The 18710-nt window shown below is 37.7% G+C and overlaps 2 protein-coding genes across 2 annotated transcripts in view; one reads left to right on the top strand and one right to left on the bottom strand.

Moving 5' to 3' along the window:
• Window position 1: 1 nt before the first annotated feature.
• aamdc (adipogenesis associated, Mth938 domain containing) lies at window positions 2–5564 on the bottom strand. The gene is made up of 4 exons (XM_056479040.1): window positions 5502–5564; window positions 4492–4634; window positions 2232–2327; window positions 2–501 (listed from the first exon to the last, which is right to left on the bottom strand). Exons 2-4 carry the CDS (start codon window positions 4621–4623, stop codon window positions 361–363), a joined length of 369 nt encoding a protein of 122 aa, XP_056335015.1. The 5' UTR covers window positions 4624–4634; window positions 5502–5564; the 3' UTR covers window positions 2–360.
• A 1533-nt stretch (window positions 5565–7097) lies between these two features.
• The window catches only part of rsf1a (remodeling and spacing factor 1a), a 24061-nt gene continuing 12448 nt past the window's right edge, over window positions 7098–18710 (top strand). The window contains exons 1-9 of the mRNA XM_056479050.1: window positions 7098–7306; window positions 9128–9219; window positions 9311–9403; window positions 9789–9994; window positions 12824–12945; window positions 13118–14592; window positions 14675–14896; window positions 17174–17278; window positions 17965–18044. Of these exons, the coding sequence (XP_056335025.1) occupies window positions 7147–7306; window positions 9128–9219; window positions 9311–9403; window positions 9789–9994; window positions 12824–12945; window positions 13118–14592; window positions 14675–14896; window positions 17174–17278; window positions 17965–18044 (2555 nt within the window). The 5' untranslated portion in view covers window positions 7098–7146. The remainder of the gene's footprint in view (window positions 7307–9127; window positions 9220–9310; window positions 9404–9788; window positions 9995–12823; window positions 12946–13117; window positions 14593–14674; window positions 14897–17173; window positions 17279–17964; window positions 18045–18710) is intronic.

Genomic DNA, 18710 nt, shown 5'->3' with positions numbered 1-18710 from the left:
AAACAGTTTGATGTTGTTTTATTGTATTTTTGGATCAAATAAATGCAGTCTTGGTCAGCAGATTGAAATAAATCCTGATCCTGAAATTTTGAGCTGTAGTGTACATATCTGCAATTAACAGCCAACACAAAAATCAGATGTTTTCCACTGTTATGTCTTATCCAAAATAAACCATTTTGTTTATTTGTATCTCTTGTGTATGAGTGTGCTCATGTTATTTTCAGAGCACAATTGTTTTCATTTTCATTAACACAAAGAAAACAATCCAGAATCCAAATGATGAAGCTTATATTAAGAAAACCGTGTTCGTTTGAAGAGTAAGGCACATTTAACACCGTAGTAAACATTAGCAGGTTGTCTTCAGCAGGTGGAGTGGAAAACACCGCCCACTTTTTCTCCTTTTCCTGCTAAAGCGTTGTATTCTCTGACAGCCTGCTCCGTCTGAAACACCCGGACGTCGACTCCCTGCTTCTTCGCGTAATCTAAGGTGGACGGAGGAACCTAAAACACAACAAACAAGCTGATTAGCACATTTAAATTTAGTTTATTAAATTATCTAAAATCCATTTGAACAGTTATATATTTTGCTGGATTGAAAAGTTATGGTGTAGAGTCAAACAAAGGCAGAGTCGTTAAAAGCCTGGCCGTAGCATTTGCATTATTCTGGCTTAGCCTGTAGTCAGAAAGACAAAGGTAAATGCCCCTCATGGCTGGGCTGTTAATAAAATGATATAATCAAAAACCAAAGAATATAACTTTTCAGTTATATGTAGATTATTGTTCATTTGAAACCATATTATATAAATGTATATTTCCACAGCTTCAAAGAATGTTCAATCCTGAGAAATAATACATTTTAATCATGCTAATGACGTCGATTTCTGGATTGGATTTATTGAAAACATGAAAACACCAAAGATGCTTTAAATGGATAGTTCACCCAAAAATAATAATTACCACATAATTTACTCACCCTAAAGCCATCCTCGGTGTAGATGATTTTATTCTGTCAGATAAACACGTTCGGAGTAGTTTTATATTTTATCCTGGCTCTTCCATGGTGTTGCGTAGTGACTTTTATTTTGAAGTTTCCAAAAGCAATATCCATTGTAAAACTGACCCATATGCCAGCAGGAGGTTAACGCATGACTTATGAAGTGGATCCATTTGTTTTTGTAGCACATACACTCACCGGCCACTTTATTAGGTACACCTTACAAGTATCGTGCTGGACCCCCTTTTGCCTTCAGAACTGCCTCAATCCTTCGTGGCATTGATTCAACAAGGTCCTGAATATATTTCTCAGAGATTCTGCTCCATATTGATCATGATAGCATCACGCAGTTGCTGCAGATTTGTCAGCTGCACATCCATGTTGCAAATTTCCCGTTCCACCACATCCCAAAGGTGCCCGATTGGATTGAGCTCTGGTGACTCTGGAGGCCATTTGAGTACAGTGAACTCATTGTCATGTTCAGGAAACCAGTCTGAGATGATTCGCGCTTTATGACATGGTGCGTTATCTTGCTGGAAGTAGCCATCAGAAGATGAGTACACTGTGGTCATAAAGGGATGGACATGGTCAGCAACAATACTCAGGTAGGCTGTGATGTTGACATGATGCTCAATTGGTACTAATGGACCCAAAGTGTGCCAAGAATATCCCCCACACCATTACACCACCAGCCTGAACCGTTGATACAAGGCAGGACGGAAGATCCAACTATCCAACATCATACAGGATGGAAAAGCCATGACACAATTTAAAACTACTCCAACTGTGTTTGTCTGACAGAAAAATAAAGTCATATATACCAAGGATGGATTGAGTGTGAGAAAATGATGGTGTAATTTAGATTTTTTGGGTGAACTACACCTTTAATATATTGTATTTATTAGACTGCACAGAGAAGCATTATAACAGAAGTCGTAATAAAAGCTCTGCTGTTTTCATCTCTCGTCAGAAATTGCTTCTGCGTTTTCGCTTCTTTCAGATTTACTCTGCTTCATACTATCATGATATTAAGTGTTGAATACTTTAGCTCCTCAATCAACATGAGTCCTGTAGGATGATGAAGACCACAACTCCCATAATTCTACACTCAGTCACAGCATCATCAAACTAAGTCTTTGTTTGTGGCTGATATGCACCCTCTAGTGGTCAAAATGACATACTGTGCCTTTAAACACTGAAATATTCAGGTGACTGTTCAGCAGATTCCCACAGTTACCTGCAGAGCTTCACTCATCCCTCTTCCTATGACCAGCGTCTGCACTCCTTTCCTCAAAATCTCCTCCAGGTCAGACGGCTGGACCCCTGGATGATGCTGAAAGTATACATGCACTTTTAACAGAGCTGGAATACGTCCTATTTAAAGGGGTAGTTCACACAAAAATGAAAATTCTGTCATTATTTACTCTTACTTCACTTGCTTCAAACCTGTTGGATTAAACAACCATTGATTTCCATTGTATTTTTATTATTTTATTACTATGGATGTCAGTGGCTGCTTTTATCCAACATTCTTCAGAATATCTTGCTTTGTGTTCAACAGAAGAAAGAAAGAAACTCATAAAGGTTGAGTGTGAGGAAATGGTGAGGTAATTTTCGTTTTTGGGTGAACTGTCCCTTTTACACAAGCAGTGCTTTATTTAAGTCTCTTCATAGTTACTGTACATTGGTTTACTTATTGTTCTGGGATGTGAAAAATGGTAATAAGAAAATGAGATGTATTTAAAACAAAGTTCTTCATTCGTCAAATGTACAAAAGTGTAGTTCAGCTTTCAATTAGATTTTTGGTTGTAAATAATGTCATGCAAAAATAATAAAACTAAACAAAAATGACACCATTTATTTGTCATGATTTACAGACAAAATATGTATCCATCTAATAAGCCCATGTCACCCCAATTTTGCACCGATTGGAACAAATTGCCAAACTATTCTTAACAGCTAAATTTAATGCCTGTTAAAATAAAATGTAAGGCTGCTTTTTAATGCCATTTAATCTAAAATCAATTTAATTGCTTTTATTGCATGTATCTTAACCCTGCATGTACACTACCTCACAAAAGTTGAGCCCAGTTGTAAGAGCAACAAATAGTAACTTGACTTCTAGTTGACCATTTGGAAAAGTGGCAGAAGGTAGATAGACAGAATCATCTGTTGAACTGCATCAAGAATTTCATAGAAATCAGTCAAGTTTGGGGAAGGAAAAATCATGGTTTGGGGTTACAATCAGTATGGGGGCGTGCGAGAAATCTCCAGAGTGGATGGCAACATCAACAGCCTGAGGTGTCAAGACATTTGTGCTGCATATTACATTACAAACTACAGGAGAGGGCAAATTCTTCAGTAGGATAGCGCTCCTCATACTTCAGCCTCCACATCAAAGTTCCTGAAAGCAAAGAAAGTCAAGATGCTCCAAGATTGGCCAGCCCAGTCACCAGACATGAACATTATTGAGCATATCTGGGGTAAGATGGAGGCACTGAAGATGAATCTAAAAAATTTTGATGAACTCTGGGAGTCCTGCAAGAACGCTTTCTTTGCCGTTCCAGATGACTTTATTAATCAGTGATTTGAGTCATTGCAGAGATGTATGGATGCAGTCCTCCAAGCTCATGATGGAGTCAGACACAATATTCATTCTGTTTTCACTGCAGCATGACCACATATTCTATACTGGACATTATTTCTGTTCAGTGATGAGACTTTTGTCTAAGCAAAGTCAGACTTTACTGTCCTAATGAAATTATTCAATAATCAAGGCATGATCATGTTTTATTTTGGTAAAATAAGCGTAATCCAGAGGCCTTTGCCTTTATATAAGCCACTTCTGATACCAAATGATCAACTAGAAGTCAAGTTATTATTTGTTGTTCCTAAAACTTGGATAGACGACAAGACTTGTCAGGTAGCGTACATAAAATCACGTTTGTAAGGTATCGCACTGGATCATTAAATGGGTAATTCTTTTAAACTTAAGATTCATACATCAAAAGCTGATTGGAGCTTTCTGTTGATGTGCAGGCTGTCAGAATAGTCAATTGTCAATTTTTTTGGCTGAGATACTTGTAAATTTAGAATCTGAAGTTTAAACTAAATGTCTTTAGCAATGCATATTATTAATAAGAAATAAAATGTTGAACTTACAAAATAAAATTTACAAAAAGTCTTCATGGATCTTTACATAATGATTTTTATCATTAAAGAAAATTAGATCTTTTTTATACTCCTACAATATATTGTTGGCTAATCCTACAAACAAACCTTTGGTTTTGTGGTCCAAAGTCACATTTAAGACAGACATCAAGATGGGATGTGTTTTTTTAATGTGAACTACATTACTATTATGGGTTTGATTCCTAGGGAGGTATGCATGAGCCAATCAACTGTGAACCTTCATGCAATGAAAGCTAAATGCACAGCTAAATCATGTGTTACAGTGAATTGCAGATATACTGAAAATAAGCTGAGGCTGATCTCACATTTGTGCCGGTTTCACGCCAGTCCCAGGCACGGCTGCCACCAGGCCACACTTTACAGTCTTTATAGGATGTGGAGCAACCTTTGACCTTCATGTGGCCCCAGGATAAGGAAGCAATTTCTGGAGACGACATGATCTGCTTTGCTGTAACAGTGTAGAAGATAATTCACATAAATTCAGTAAGTCTGGAGTCTTTATATTGCATTCTGGCATACTATATGGAAAAATGCTATGCTATTTATATAGTTACTTGGAGTGTAAATACAATAGTACAATCTGGCAACATCATTGTATAGTGTTTTAAGATATATCCCATCGATTCAGTACGTCTGGACTTTTTTTTATATCGTATTCTGCCTTAGTATGTTTACTATGTGGAAAAGTACAATGCTATGTATATAGTTACTTAGAGTGTAAATACAATAGTACAATCTGGCAACATCATTGTATAGTGTTTTAAGATATATCGCATCAATTCAGTACGTCTGGACTTTTTTTTATATCGTATTCTGCCTTAGTATGTTTACTATGTGGAAAAGTACAATGCTATGTATATAGTTACTTAGAGTGTAAATACAATAGTACAATCTGGCAACATCATTGTACAGTGTTTTAAGATAGATCACATCAATTCAGTACGTCTGGACTTTTTTTGTTGCATTATACCGTAGTATGTTTACTACGTCGAATTGAATTATGCGCTTTATTAAGTTCATTGGTGTGTACATACAATAGTACAATCTGGCAACATCATTGTTCAGTGTTTTAAGATATATCACATTAATCTAGACAACATTAATAACGTTTGTTATATCAAATTAATCTAAAATGGCTACATTTCGTAAACGATACATGTTGTCAAGAGACACTTGTACGAGCATGTAATAAAAACCAGCAGTTTATACATTAAACGGTGTTTTTACTATTAGAAGCGATTGATTTTGATTACAAAAATTGACTTTAAAATCTGTCATGCGTTATAAATATATTTATTATATTATATAATCTTGCCTCGGCCCGCAACTCAATCTTCCCTGTGCGTTGTGTTTCTCTTCATGTGACGCGGGGACACACCCACCATCTACGTCACGGCTAGCGTCAATTCGGCGTGCGTTTGCGCTGATTGGCTGCCGTACAGTGACATCCTAAATGCTGGAGTCAGATAGAGCCACCGAGTATGTGTGTGTGTGTGTTTTTTTATGTTATTGTTTTTTATTAATCTACAATTTTAATGCATTAATGAACTTATTCATGTCATTTTAAATGATTGAATTAATTAAAATGAATGGATCATTTCATGTAGTTTATTTTAATGCAACATTTATTATTTATTTTATTATAATAGTTATAATTTAATTTATTTATAAATATTTATTAAATATTATATGATCAAAGTGAATAAGTATGTTTTTCTGGCCTGCTTTCTTTGTTTGTTATTTTCATATTTAAATATAATACATTTATTTTCCGGTAAATAAACTCAGTTATGACACTGTTTATGTGATGAGTTAAAGCAAAATTATATTATATTATATTATATTATATTATATTATATTATATTATATTATATTATATTATATTATATTATATTACATTTTATTATATTATATATTACATTACATTATATATTACATTGCAATACATTACATTATATTATGTCTAAATTATATATATTATATATTCTTCCCGGTCACAAATAAAGTTTAGAAACTAAAAAAAAAATGTGCAGATGAAATACTGTAATGTTAAAGCAACATTTATCATATTGCACTTTCAGCATAAACATTGAATTCCTGTTCTTTATTTAACTTACATTCAAATACACTGTATGATTTTACTGTGATTTTACTGTTCGCAACAAATATTTTTATTACAAAAAAAGATCTCTCATGCATTATAAAAATATTTATTATAAAATAATACAATCTGTATGAATTTAACCAATCATCACTGTCACGGATAAACACAAGCAAGTCAGTGAACATAACAGAAAACTCTTAGCATGATGTGTTAAAGCAGCACTAACGCGTGTTATTATCATGAAGTTGCTTTATTTCGGTTTCTCTAATGGTTTTGTAACAGATTAATTCATGCAAACCCAATTATTATTATTTTTTTAATTTTCTTGTTAGTGTTGTATGTTATCTTTACACTTAAGAGATATAATTGTCTCGTTTCCCTGTTATTATGCAAGTTTGGCATTTAAAAAGACTGTAAAAATTAGTTATGGTGTAGATAATAATACTGATGATGATGATAATGATATTATTGTGAAGGTTTTTTATTTCAGATTTTGTAATAGCGTAATTCAAGCAAACCCACATGTTTTGTTTACATGTTCTTGCTATCTCTTTAAGTGTAAAGATAACAACGTTGCTTCGTTCCTCTCTGTATGTTATCTTTACACTATATAATTCTCCAATTCCCCTGTTATTATGCAAGTCTGGCATTTAAAAGCTAAAATACTGTAAATGTATTAATTATGATGAAGATAATAATGCTGATGATGATGATGACGATGATGATGATGATGATGCCGGCGGCATTGTGGTGCTCCGTTCACGCGAGTTGCCCCTCCGGATGATGCTCTGGGTGGGTGTCGCGGTGTATTGTGGGCAGTTTTGGGTCTAAGCAAAGCTCGTCATCTCCAGGAAAGATGGCTGCTCCGGGCACCACCAGCACGGCGGCTCTCGCTCCAGCCCACAGCCCCGGGTTTGCGGTGGTTTGCTCGTTTCTGGAGCGCTACGGCCCGGTTCTGGATCTGCCCGAGCTCAGTTTCCCGCAGCTGGAGCGGTACTTACAGGACACATCCGCGGGTGAGCTGCGCGGTTTGCTCTGCTTGTTTGTTTGTTTGGCTCCTCATCATCTTTGCTCATCTCGGGTTTGATCACTCAAACTTTAAGCCTTGTAGTCTTTGTTTGGATGGTGATCGAGTCGCTGATGTTTTCAGACGGAGCGTGTGTACAGTGTGTTTTAAGAGTCATGTGTGTTTTCCTCCCTTTGCTAGTGGAAAAATATATATATTTCAAGACTAATCTCCGAATATGAATGGCTTCGGGATTAATAAACGCACTGCTAAGGGTGTCATCGTGCTCTGAGTCAGATGTAAATAGAGAGACACTTGAGAATTGAACGATTAATTGGCTTGATACCTTTAGATTCATTTTATAAACACCGATGAGACGGTAGGCGCACAGCGCGCATGCGCAGGCCGCTGTCAAACTTCCTATGCTAAATTATAGGTATTGTACAAATAACACAGATTTGTTTATGCCACGCCCCCCATTCTTAGGCTGTATGTTGAATTGTGTACACATTGGTGTCGTATGGCAAGCGTTGAATGTGAATTTCACCATACTAATGCTGTTGTTTATGACCCGCGTATGTAACCGTCACTTGATAATTACTGGTTTGCATGGACATTGCTGACAGCTGATTGGATGAATTTGCTAATGTAGTATTAGTAAGGTATGTTTTAATTAATTAAAGTGCATTATTAAGGGATTAGTATAGCAAATTGAAAGAAAAATTCAATAGAAAGACTTTTATTATACAAGTCAAAAATGAAAGAGAGGGGTTTTAGTATTATTAAATTAATTAATTAATAAATAAATGTGTATAATGTTTTATACATTTAGAATATAATATTATATCATATTTAGATTATTATGTTTATTCATGTTAATGCAAGTTTTAGATCACAAATAATTTGATGGCGTATTAAAACACTGAGCATTACAGTGTTCCCCAAACATACAAATTACTTGTCATTTTAAATTATATTTCTTCTGCTATCCTTCAAAACCACTTGAAGTTTTTAATCATTTAGAATATGATACAAGTTTTATGATCACTTACTCTTTTATTAGTAAAGATCACAATAATGTTTTGCTGAAATAGATCTGTCACACAGCCAATGGGCTACATGCACACAGACTTTTAATTTTCAGCCAGGCACCCCAAAGGCTTCCAGTGAACTGTCTTTATATTACAAAATTGACACGTTTAAGATCTGATTTCTTTAAAAATCAGCGATCTTCACTGCCTGTTAGATATACGATATGAAGTGGGTCTTAGATCAGACAAGAAGCACGGCATTAAGTTCCATTCCCACTGCCATGTCTTTAATATATGACTGATTATTTAACCCCAGTGTTTTCAATGGAATTTCTGCGCTAGCCTGTTGCTACTGACGGCGCTAGTGGTTACATGGTCTTTCATCTCGTTTTACGCTTGAACAACTGAATGAATGCTAATGTCTATTTAACTGAATGTATTGTAATTACATTACAACATCGATGCTTTAAAAACAAACTAATGAAATTGAAAATAGTCACATCAAACTTTCACCGGAGGTTTATCGTTGGCTTTAAAACTCTAGCTGTGCATAGAGCCTATTGAATCCAGTAGACATTTTCCTGCTTTCTATGTATTCAGGCAAAATAGTAGGTCTCTTATAATATCCGCATTATTAAAAAAATATCAAATTAAGGGACGTTTATTAAATAAAAAGATGGAATGATTTTCCTTTTGGAAGTTTCTCAAAAACAAGCTTTACGTTAACCCAAAGTATTCCCAAAACTAAAAATTTTAAAAATGTCGGTCAAAATTAATCATACCTTTTGTACGATATTTAGTTCCTCGGCCACTGATTGAGCTCCATATCAAACTACTGCGGAAGATCGGAAAGTCGGTCACTCCGGACAGATGGGAGAAGTATCTTGTGAAGGTAAGAGAGTGTTTTAGGTTTAAAATAATAGTTTTTGCTATTAAAATGGAAATATCCATGCAAGTGCATCTGTGAAATGTTGTTGATGCAGGTTTGCCAGGAATTTAACAGCACCTGGGCATGGGAGATGGAGAGAAAGAGCTACCTGGAAATGACGGTTGAGTGTAAAACTGACATTTTAAAGGTCCGTATTACTTTACATCAGGGGTCACCAAATTTGTTCCTGGAGGACCGGTGTCCTGCAGATTTTAGCTCCAACTCTAATCAAACACACCTGAACAAGCTAATCAAGGTCTTACTAGGTATACTCGAAACACCCAGGCAGGTGTTTTGAGGCAAGTTGGAGCTAAACCCTGGAGGGACACCGGCCCTCCAGGACCGAGATTGGTGACCCCTGCTTTACATGATCAAGCTGTTATTACTATAGAAAGCTGAATGATGAACCATGTCTAGAACATGTCATATTTGACCCCAAATCAAACATATATTTAGTTTTCTTATTCATTTTGGGCCACAAATGTGATGTGTGATATTGTGAGATTCACCTTTACTCTTTATTTCCCTTACAGTACTTGTGTGAGTGCCAGTTTGACGACAATCTTAAGTTTAAGACGTTAATCAATGAGGAAGATCCGGACACCATGCGTCTACAGCCCATCGGTAGAGACAAGGAAGGTCTTCTGTACTGGTTCCAGTTAGATCAAGAACAGAATATACGGGTTTATTCTGAGGAGCAGGATGATTTGGATGGGTCCTCCTGGAAGTTAATTGCGAGGTGAGCAAATTGTGGGGACAAAAGCAGAATTTAGTAAAATAATGAGGGAAATATATATTCTGATTAAAATGGAGATGATTTGCACATTCAAGGTCTACATTTTCACATTATTTGTGTTACTTTTCTGAATTAAAACCAGGCTGTATTAGTATAACATAGGCCAGCTACCAGTGGTGTAAAGTAACAAATTACAAATCCTCAAACTACTGCAATCGAGTAGTTTTTCTCTGAAATTGTAATTCACTAAGTAGTTTTAAAAGTGTGTAATTTTACTTCCCCTTGAGTACATTAGTAGTGCAGTATTGGTACTTTTACTCCTCTATTTTCCCTCAACCTGCAGTCACTACTTTATTTTCTCTTGTCTATGGGGATTAGAAAAATCAGTCCTGTGATTCCTGTCCAATCAAATCACACATAGAAGGTAAATCGCATCATAATGAACCACCTAAAGAAATGGGTCATTTATAATTGCAACAAGCTGTTTGGAGGCATTGAAGAAGAGTCCAAGAAGATGTCCAAAATCTTTACAAGCATTGACCCAGAGACTGTTTAGATGCATGTCACTGATGAGAACATGACGCACTCGGGCTCTCTCGCGAACTAACACTCGGCCTCCCTCAAGTGGATTCTGTCTCTCTGCGTTTGCTTGACTTTTGTCCAGTCTGACGCCTCTTAGTATCTTGCTTAATTTAAGGAAAACTCAATTTTTACTTATTATTTCTGAAAGCAAAACATTTTTTTACTAGAAATCGCTTCTTGATTAGTAGAAAGAAAACTAACATTTGTTTTACAGTGCAATAGCAGCTATGCAATTAAATCTCATACCCTTGGTGTCAAGAGGTGCACCAGGGAATGAGACATCCTTTGGCATCCTTGCTAACATGCCCACATCCTATTCCAAAGATGCCAGATTAAAAGTAGCATTGTATTTACGCTGGTGCCGTGACCCGGATGCCAGTGTGTTTTGTGGGATGAAGCTGGGAGGCCAGCTAGTGGAAGTTATGCATGTAAGTCTCAATCCCCTGGCCTCAAGAGATGTACTAATTACTGTGTACTGTGTGCATCTTTTGCTGAAGATGGCAGTTCAAATTCCACTTTGTGCAGTATAAGTAGAACCTGAGGGGATACTTGGTGCCGTGACCCAGATAGGAGTGATGTTTAGGCCAGATGAATGTAACAGAGGCTAGCTAGTAGGAGCTGTGCAAGTAACTCTCACTCCATGTGGTCTACTGGGGTGAAATAGATGCTACAGTCTTTAGCATTCTTGTTAGCATGATGACAAAGACAGCAGCTTTAATCACTGTGTGTAGTGTCAGGACAATCATTGGAGTTATATTAGTGACATGACTCGGATGTGAGCAAGATTCAGAGGGTGAATTTAACATAGGCCAGTTAGTAGGAGCAATGCATGTAAATCTTACCCCCCTAGTCTCAAAAGGCATACTAACAATTATACCTCTTTTAGCATCCTTTCCTATATTGTTGCAGTTCAAGACATACTTGGTTCAGTGTGAGTGTAACTGGAGAGGTTAAATTGGTTCCATTACCTTGATATATGAGTGAGGTTATGTGGAATAAGAAAATTAAAAGCCAGTTAGTAAGAGCTGTGCAGGTGAACCTCACTACCCTTGCCTCAAAACAATCCTAAAATTGTTAGCTCACCTCCATCTTTTACTGAAGTGGATAGTTCATATCCTAATCTTTGCAGTGTAGGTAGAACCGAGGGGTTGAGTTGGTGCCGTGACTCAGGTGTGAGATTTTAGTCCAGGTGAGTGTAAAACAGCACAACTAGTAGGAGCTGCGCCAGCAAACCTCACACATCTGATCTGAAAGGACATCCTAATATTGCTATCTTGTCTGCCTCTTTTAATTAAGTGGGGAGTTCAAATACTACTCTGTGCAGTCAAAGTAGAACCAGAAGGGTTGCATTGGTGTCGTGACCCGGATGTGAGGTTTTAGTCCTGGTGAGTGTGAGCTAGTAGGAGCTGTGCTAGCAGACCTTACTCTTCTGATCTGAGAAGACATACTTATATTGTTAACCTGTCTGCCTCTTTCACTGAAGTGGCTGGTTTAAACCCAACTCGGTGTGATGTGAGTTGAACCAGAGGGGTTGTGTTGGTGCCGTGACCCGGATGTGAGAGTTTAGTCTTGGTGAGTGTAAGACAGCCCAGCTAGTAGGAGCTGTGCAAGCAAATCTAACTCTTCAGATCTCAAAAGACATTCTAGTGTTAGCTTGTCTGCCTCTTTACTGAAGTGCCTGGTTTAAATGCAACTCTGAGTGATGTGAATAGATCCAGAGGTGTTGTGTTGGTGCCGTGACCCGGATGTGAGTGTTTAGTCTTGATGAAATATCAAAGCCCAGCTTGTAGGAGCTGTGCAAGCAAACCTCACTCTTCAGATTTCAAAATGGATCCTTGTATTGTAAGCTTACCTCTGACTTTTACTGAAATGGACAGTTCAAATCCTACTCTGTGCAGTATAGGTAGAAAGAGTTTTTGCCTGGCAAGTGTAACAGAACCTAACTAGTTGGGGCTCTGCAAGTACACCCCATGCCTCAAGAGATTCATTAGCAACTAACCCTAGATGCTGTAGAATCCTCCTTGAAAAGGTAGATGGTGCTAGTAGAGTTGGAGGGGTGACACTAGTACACAAGCTACAAGAACATATCAAGGCAAATCCAAACCAATGACAATATCATTATAAGGTTTTAATAATCATTCTAATACTGTCTGAATAAGAAACTCGATGCAAAGATATCAATACTGTTACTGTAAACTGTTATTTATCCCTCATTTGGTGAAGTTTAAGAAATGCATTTTCATAAAACAGGAATAGGAATGATCTTGCAGATACATTAGAACAACTTAAAGCGAAGATTGAGCCAGCTGTGACCGACCAAGACAAGCAAGATGCTCCCACCTGCCCAAATATGGAGACAGAAGGTGTTAAAGGTAAAAATCTTTGGAAGATTATTTCCTTTAAGTGCCAGAGATTTTTACAGGTGCATGTTTTCAACAAAATACTGACTAGTTGTCATTTAAATCTAGCAGCATCTAGTGGAAAATTACTAGATGCTAAACCTAAACTGTTTCTCATGTAGTTCTACGTTGTTTTGTTTTTAAGGTGAGGTTGGGGACTTGAAGAATCATGTACCAGGACAAGTAGACTTTACCAAAAGCACTATATGTTCCAATAAAAGTGATTCGATATCTAAAGAAGTTAAAAAAGAAACACCAATGGATCTGCTTAAAACAGAGAAAGAGAAAGTAGCTCAAAATCTCAACCCTAGAGTGGTAATCGACAACAGAGTTAGTACAATCAAAACTCTTGTCAAAGCAGAACCAAGAGATTGTCCCAAACCCTGGAATGCCATTTCTGTCGTAATGCCTCCCGCTTCCATCAAACAAGAACCAGCAATAAAACCGGAGACGAATGAAGACAAGAAAGAGATGTTGTTTGACAACATGGCTAGAACTATAAAGAGTGACCAACAAGCTAAAATACCCCTAAAGAAGAGGGAGTTGAAAAGAAGTGGAGGATATGACGTACCCAATCACTACAGTAATATTAATCACAATAATAACAACCTTAACAGCAATGGTAGCATCAGCACTGGAGGGATAATCGTTCGCAATCCTGCTGTTTTGCCATTGAAGGAGGAGCCGATCAAAGGACAAATCCCTAGTGATGGGGATAAAGGACCAATGGGAATCATTACTGTCCCACAGGAGCCAATTGGGAAGCTTGCTATTAACCAATACATTGGTGTTGGAGTTATAAAAGGTCCCATTGAGCGAAAGAGGCCTTTGGAGGAAAATGATAATTCCTCAAAGGGTCATCATGGGAATGGGAATGTCTTGACTGAAGTTGGAGGCACAGATAGTGTAAGACAGTCTGTGCTTGTTGGGAAGTCAATAGTTAAAGAAGACAATGGTCCTCTTACTTGTAATACACCTGAAGATTTGTCAAAAGATAGTTGCAATAAGAGCCTAGATATGTCTGCAAAAATTGTTGAGGAGTCTACAACTATTGAAGAGATGCAAACCACTTCAGTTGAGGAAACGATTGAAAAAAGTGACAACAAAGAACTCAAAAACAGCAAGACAATAGGAGAAGAAACTGATGTTGTGGTTGAGGATGAGGGTAAAATCAAAGGTCTGAAAGGCACAAGAAAGAGGAGATCTCAAAAGACCAAATCCAAGCTACAAGCGAGAGAAAACAGCCAAAAAATGAAGCTCTCAATAAACATTGGGCAAGTTTTAGAGAAGAAGACTGGAGAAGGTGAAAAAAACGGACATAACAATGATGAAGAAGTATCATCAGAGCTTCAGAAGGAAGGTATACGCTTGAAGATTAAGATTCCACTTCACAGACGAACGCCAGAACTCCAGCACAAGGACATTGAGGAGTCAGAAACCGGAGATCGGAGATCCCTACGGAGATCTGCCAGAATTTCCAAGCCAAGCCCTAAAGTGGCTGATAGTCGGGATGGGAAACCAGACAGAAAACTTTCAGCAGCTCAGGATGAAGATGAGCACGTAGAAGACGAAAGAGCGAAAGTGCTGTCCAAGAAAGTGGACGCTCCTAAGCCTCTTAAGGTACCTTGAAAGTGTTTGACATCCAGTCTAATCCATTTTAAAAGATGCTTTTATTAACGCACATGTTTGTTGACTCTTTTAGGGCAAACGAAGACACAGGCGCACTCGGTGGTCGAAAATTCGTATGAAAAATTGCAAATCTAAAGTGGCTCAGGAGGAGGAAACGCTCGATGACAAACCTGAAAATGATGATAATAAATCTGAGAAAGGAGACCACAACAGTGAGGCCGAGTCAGACCAATCCAATGAGTTTCCACCTGAAGACGCTTGTAAACACTGTGGCCTCGCCAACCACCCAGAACTAGTGAGTTATCGTTCATCAATCGCAATGAATGGCAACAACATGAGTGGTGCACAGACATGTAAATGAGTATTTAATTTTGAGCTTATTCTGCAGTGCGGCGGTAAGGTTTTTTTGACATTTGTTTTAGGACCAATTAATTTGCCTATGGGCAAAAGGACTAGGAATATCAAATTGCAGTAAACGGTGAAATTGCTTGCTGTCATACCTGCCAACACTCCAGTTTTTCCCGAAAGTCTCCCGTATTTCAGACCAATTTCTCGCCCACCTCCCGTATTGTTCTGTCTCCCGGAAAACTCCCGGAATCCCCATCTCCCCCAATCACCCCAGCACCCCCCCCACCCCCCTCAGCTTTTTGGTTCAATACCTATGCGCACCAACGCGCAACCATCCTCATACCTGCTCCCCAGTTCCAACACCCACCGAAAATGACTAAAACTACAACAGAAATGAATTCATTTATTGACAGTTAGACATACTGTCATACTGAAATAAGTTAAATTACTGAAGTTGCTGAATTGAAATATAAATACGTAATAAAAGTCCTACTGAAATGTAGACTAAAAACTTTTTAATTATTTATATTATTATAATAAATGCAGTAATTGTATATTAATAATACTTTAATAACATTTCCACTCTTTTAAGCCCTTTACAGAGTTTCTTAAACTATATAGCTAAATTATAATTTTTTTCCTCAAAAGGGTTTTTACTTTAATTATTCATAAATATCAGACATTAAATATACAGTATTCAATTCATCTTTATTTCTGTAACACTTTTACAATGTAGATTGTGTCACAGCAGCTTCACATAGAAGATTAAAGTAAATTAAAACAGTGTAGTTCAGTTTTCAGAGTTGAAGTTCAGTTCAGTGTGGTTTAATATTCACTGCTTAGAGTCCAAACACCGAAGAGCAAATCCATTGATGCGCAGCTCCCCAACCATGCAAGCCAGTGGCGACAGCGGCGAGGAAAAAACTTCACCAATTGGCAAAAGTGAAGAATTAAAAACCTTGAGAGAAACCAGGCTCAGTTGGGCACAGCCATTTTTCCTTTGGCCAAACATCTTGTGCAGAGCTGCAGTCTAGGCGCTGGAGGCTGGAGAAGCTGGACGTCCATCGTGGAGAAGCTGCAGGTGGCAGAGGTCACTGGCTGGTGTACAGGCTGTCCCGTCTGGATCAGTGCGAGGACTCGTCTGTCACAGGGGTCTTACAATGATCAGTCTCAAGCTCTCCACTTCTCCATAACCACCAGGATACGGCCTGGTCCAGGATTATGGAAACCTCAGGAATAATAAAAAAAAGACTTAACATATGCGCAGATGCCTCTCAAGTTATAATGGCTGTAGGGAAGTGTTCCCGGCTCCGGTTGCCCTAAATAATGCAGACTAACAATCCTTTAGAGGATTTGGATTTCAACAGTTTTTGTGTTTTATATGCTAATACAAAGCGATGTGTGTCTTTAATATAGTTTTAATCTGACAGAGTGTGTCTGCTTCCCGTACTGTGCTAGGAAGGCTGTTGCAGAGTATAGATTAGATTAGATTAGATTCAACTTTATTATCATTACACATGTACAAGGCAACGAAATGCAAGTAAGGCAAAGAAATGCAAGTAAGGCAACGAAATGCAAGTAAGGCAACGAAATGCAAGTAAGGCAACGAAATGCAAGTGCCAGATATGAGAAAGATCTGCCGCCTACAATTGATTTTGATATTCAGGGAATAATCAATTGTCCAGAATTAATTGAGCGTAGAGGACGTGATAGGCTGTAATACACCAGGAGCTCCCTCAAATACTGGGGAGCTAAGCCTTTCAGGGCTTTGTAGGTAATCAATAACATTTTTACATTTATTGGATATTTATTAAGGAGCCAATGCAATGATGAAAGAGCTGGAGTAATATGGTCATATTTCTTTGTTCTAGAAAACACTCTAGACAGACCGTTTTGAACTCCTTTCAACTGAAATTCTCAACCTAAAACAAATCCTGTCACATCCATATACATTTAAGTTCTATTAAAATATAATAAAAATGTTTAAATAAAAAAATAATGATAATAAGTTAAAGACATATTCATTTATTTATATATAAAAATGTAAAAAATAATAAATAAATAAACAATAATACATCTTCATCTGATGTAGAACAGGTTGCCATGTAATATAAAACACATTTGTACAGCTTCTTATAGTATATGGTATTTTTTGTAAGGTCATGTGATGTAAAAGGTCTATAAATTCTAATGCTATCTGCTTTCTTGTATATTTGCGTGTCAGATCCTGCTATGTGACCTGTGTGACAGTGGCTATCATACGGCCTGTCTGAGGCCTCCGCTGATGATTATTCCTGATGGAGAATGGTTCTGTCCACCCTGCCAGCACGTACGCACTTCAGTTTTTGTGTGTTTGTGTGTGTGTGTGTGTGTGTGTGTGTGTGTGTGTGTGTGTGTGTGTGTGTGTGTGTGTGTGTGTGTGTGTGTGTGTGTGTGTGTGTGTGTGTGTGTGTGTGTGTGTGTGTGTGTGTGTGTGTGTGTGTGTGTGTGTGTGTGTTAGGGCTGCACAATATATCGTTTCAGCATCAATATCACAATGTGTGCATCCGCAATAGTCAGATCGCAATATCTGCAATGTTAAGGTCTAAATTGTAGTTGACCAGGAGCTACTGAATTGTATTTAATTACTTTATTTATACAGAATTCAGGCGATTTATGCAAAAAAAAGCTTACTTTTGTCTTGTTTCTTGTCCAAATATCTACATGTCAAAGCAAAAACAAGATTATTTTACCTACCCCATGCACTTTTTTTAGGAAAAGTTCTTAATTTAGCCTGAAAAGTTGAAAAGAAAAACAATATTTTTACTCTATCTAAGAATTTTGGACTAAATTGAGACAAAGCAAAGTAAGAAAAGCATTTGTGCAGTGTGATTATTCAATTTCTGTAGCTGAGTAGTGTTAGACTCCACAGAAATCCCTCAAATAGTGCTATTCAAACCATCTTGTGGAACTATTCATATTGCAGTATTTGTGTGTGAGCTGTGTTAACGATGTGTGTGTTCTTGTCATTTACAGAAGCTTCTCTGTGAGAGGCTGGAGGAGCAGCTTCAGAATCTGGACACTGCTTTGAAGAAGAAGGAAAGAGCTGAACGCAGGTACAGATTCACACACATTCATTTTCCTTCGGCTTAGTTCCTTATTTATCAGGGGTCGCCACAACGGAATGAACCGCTGACTAGTCCGCCTAGCCCCCCCCTTCCTCAAGCCACCCTAAATTTGGATGCATATTTTTTTGTCAAAAATCCACGTAGAAGAGAGATCAGCCATCAGTGGCTGACTGTGGAGATATGACTGAGGTTAGTCCGCTCTCGCTCTCTCGCGCACTCGTTCTCTCTGCTTTTGCGCGCACCCACTCTCTCTGTCAGTGACTGTGCTGCACGAATCAGTTCCCCACATGCCTCAGACGTTAACCCCCAAATTGACACAGATAATAAAAAGATTCGACTTCAGTCATGTTCATGTTGTCATCAAAATGTCCACTGTTGATTATATTAGACTTTTGTTTTCAATAGCGATTTAAAAACGTTTAATATAGTATGTCTTCAGCTATGCATGGGTATTATTAATCAAAAATTAAGTGTAGCTACATAGTTTTACGTTAGGAAATGCAGTCTTGAATTTACAAACAGCCGACAAGTACCGGAGAACAGATGTAACACATTGATCAAATTTAGTTTACATTCAAGCTCATGTAAAAGTCATATTCAACTCGTTTAGTTTCGTCTTCATTCATTTTTGACTTCAGTCGTGACATAAAGCAC

This window comes from Danio aesculapii, chromosome 18 (assembly GCF_903798145.1).
Source record: "Danio aesculapii chromosome 18, fDanAes4.1, whole genome shotgun sequence".
NCBI classification, from domain to species: Eukaryota; Metazoa; Chordata; class Actinopteri; order Cypriniformes; family Danionidae; genus Danio; species Danio aesculapii.
Note: the sequence above shows the minus strand (reverse complement) of the source record. Positions and strands in the feature narration are given on the sequence as shown.

What these genes read in the sequence shown, in the direction of transcription:
- aamdc (XM_056479040.1), bottom strand. Translation starts at nt 4,623, where the DNA reads ATGTCGTCTCCAGAAATTGCTTCCTTATCCTGGGGCCACATGAAGGTC. An exon ending in GGCGTGAAACCGGCACAAAT is followed by an intron (nt 2,328 to 4,491) that starts GTGAGATCAGCC and finishes GTATACTTTCAG; the next exon opens with CATCATCCAGGGGTCCAGCC. An exon ending in GGATGAGTGAAGCTCTGCAG is followed by an intron (nt 502 to 2,231) that starts GTAACTGTGGGA and finishes GTTGTGTTTTAG; the next exon opens with GTTCCTCCGTCCACCTTAGA.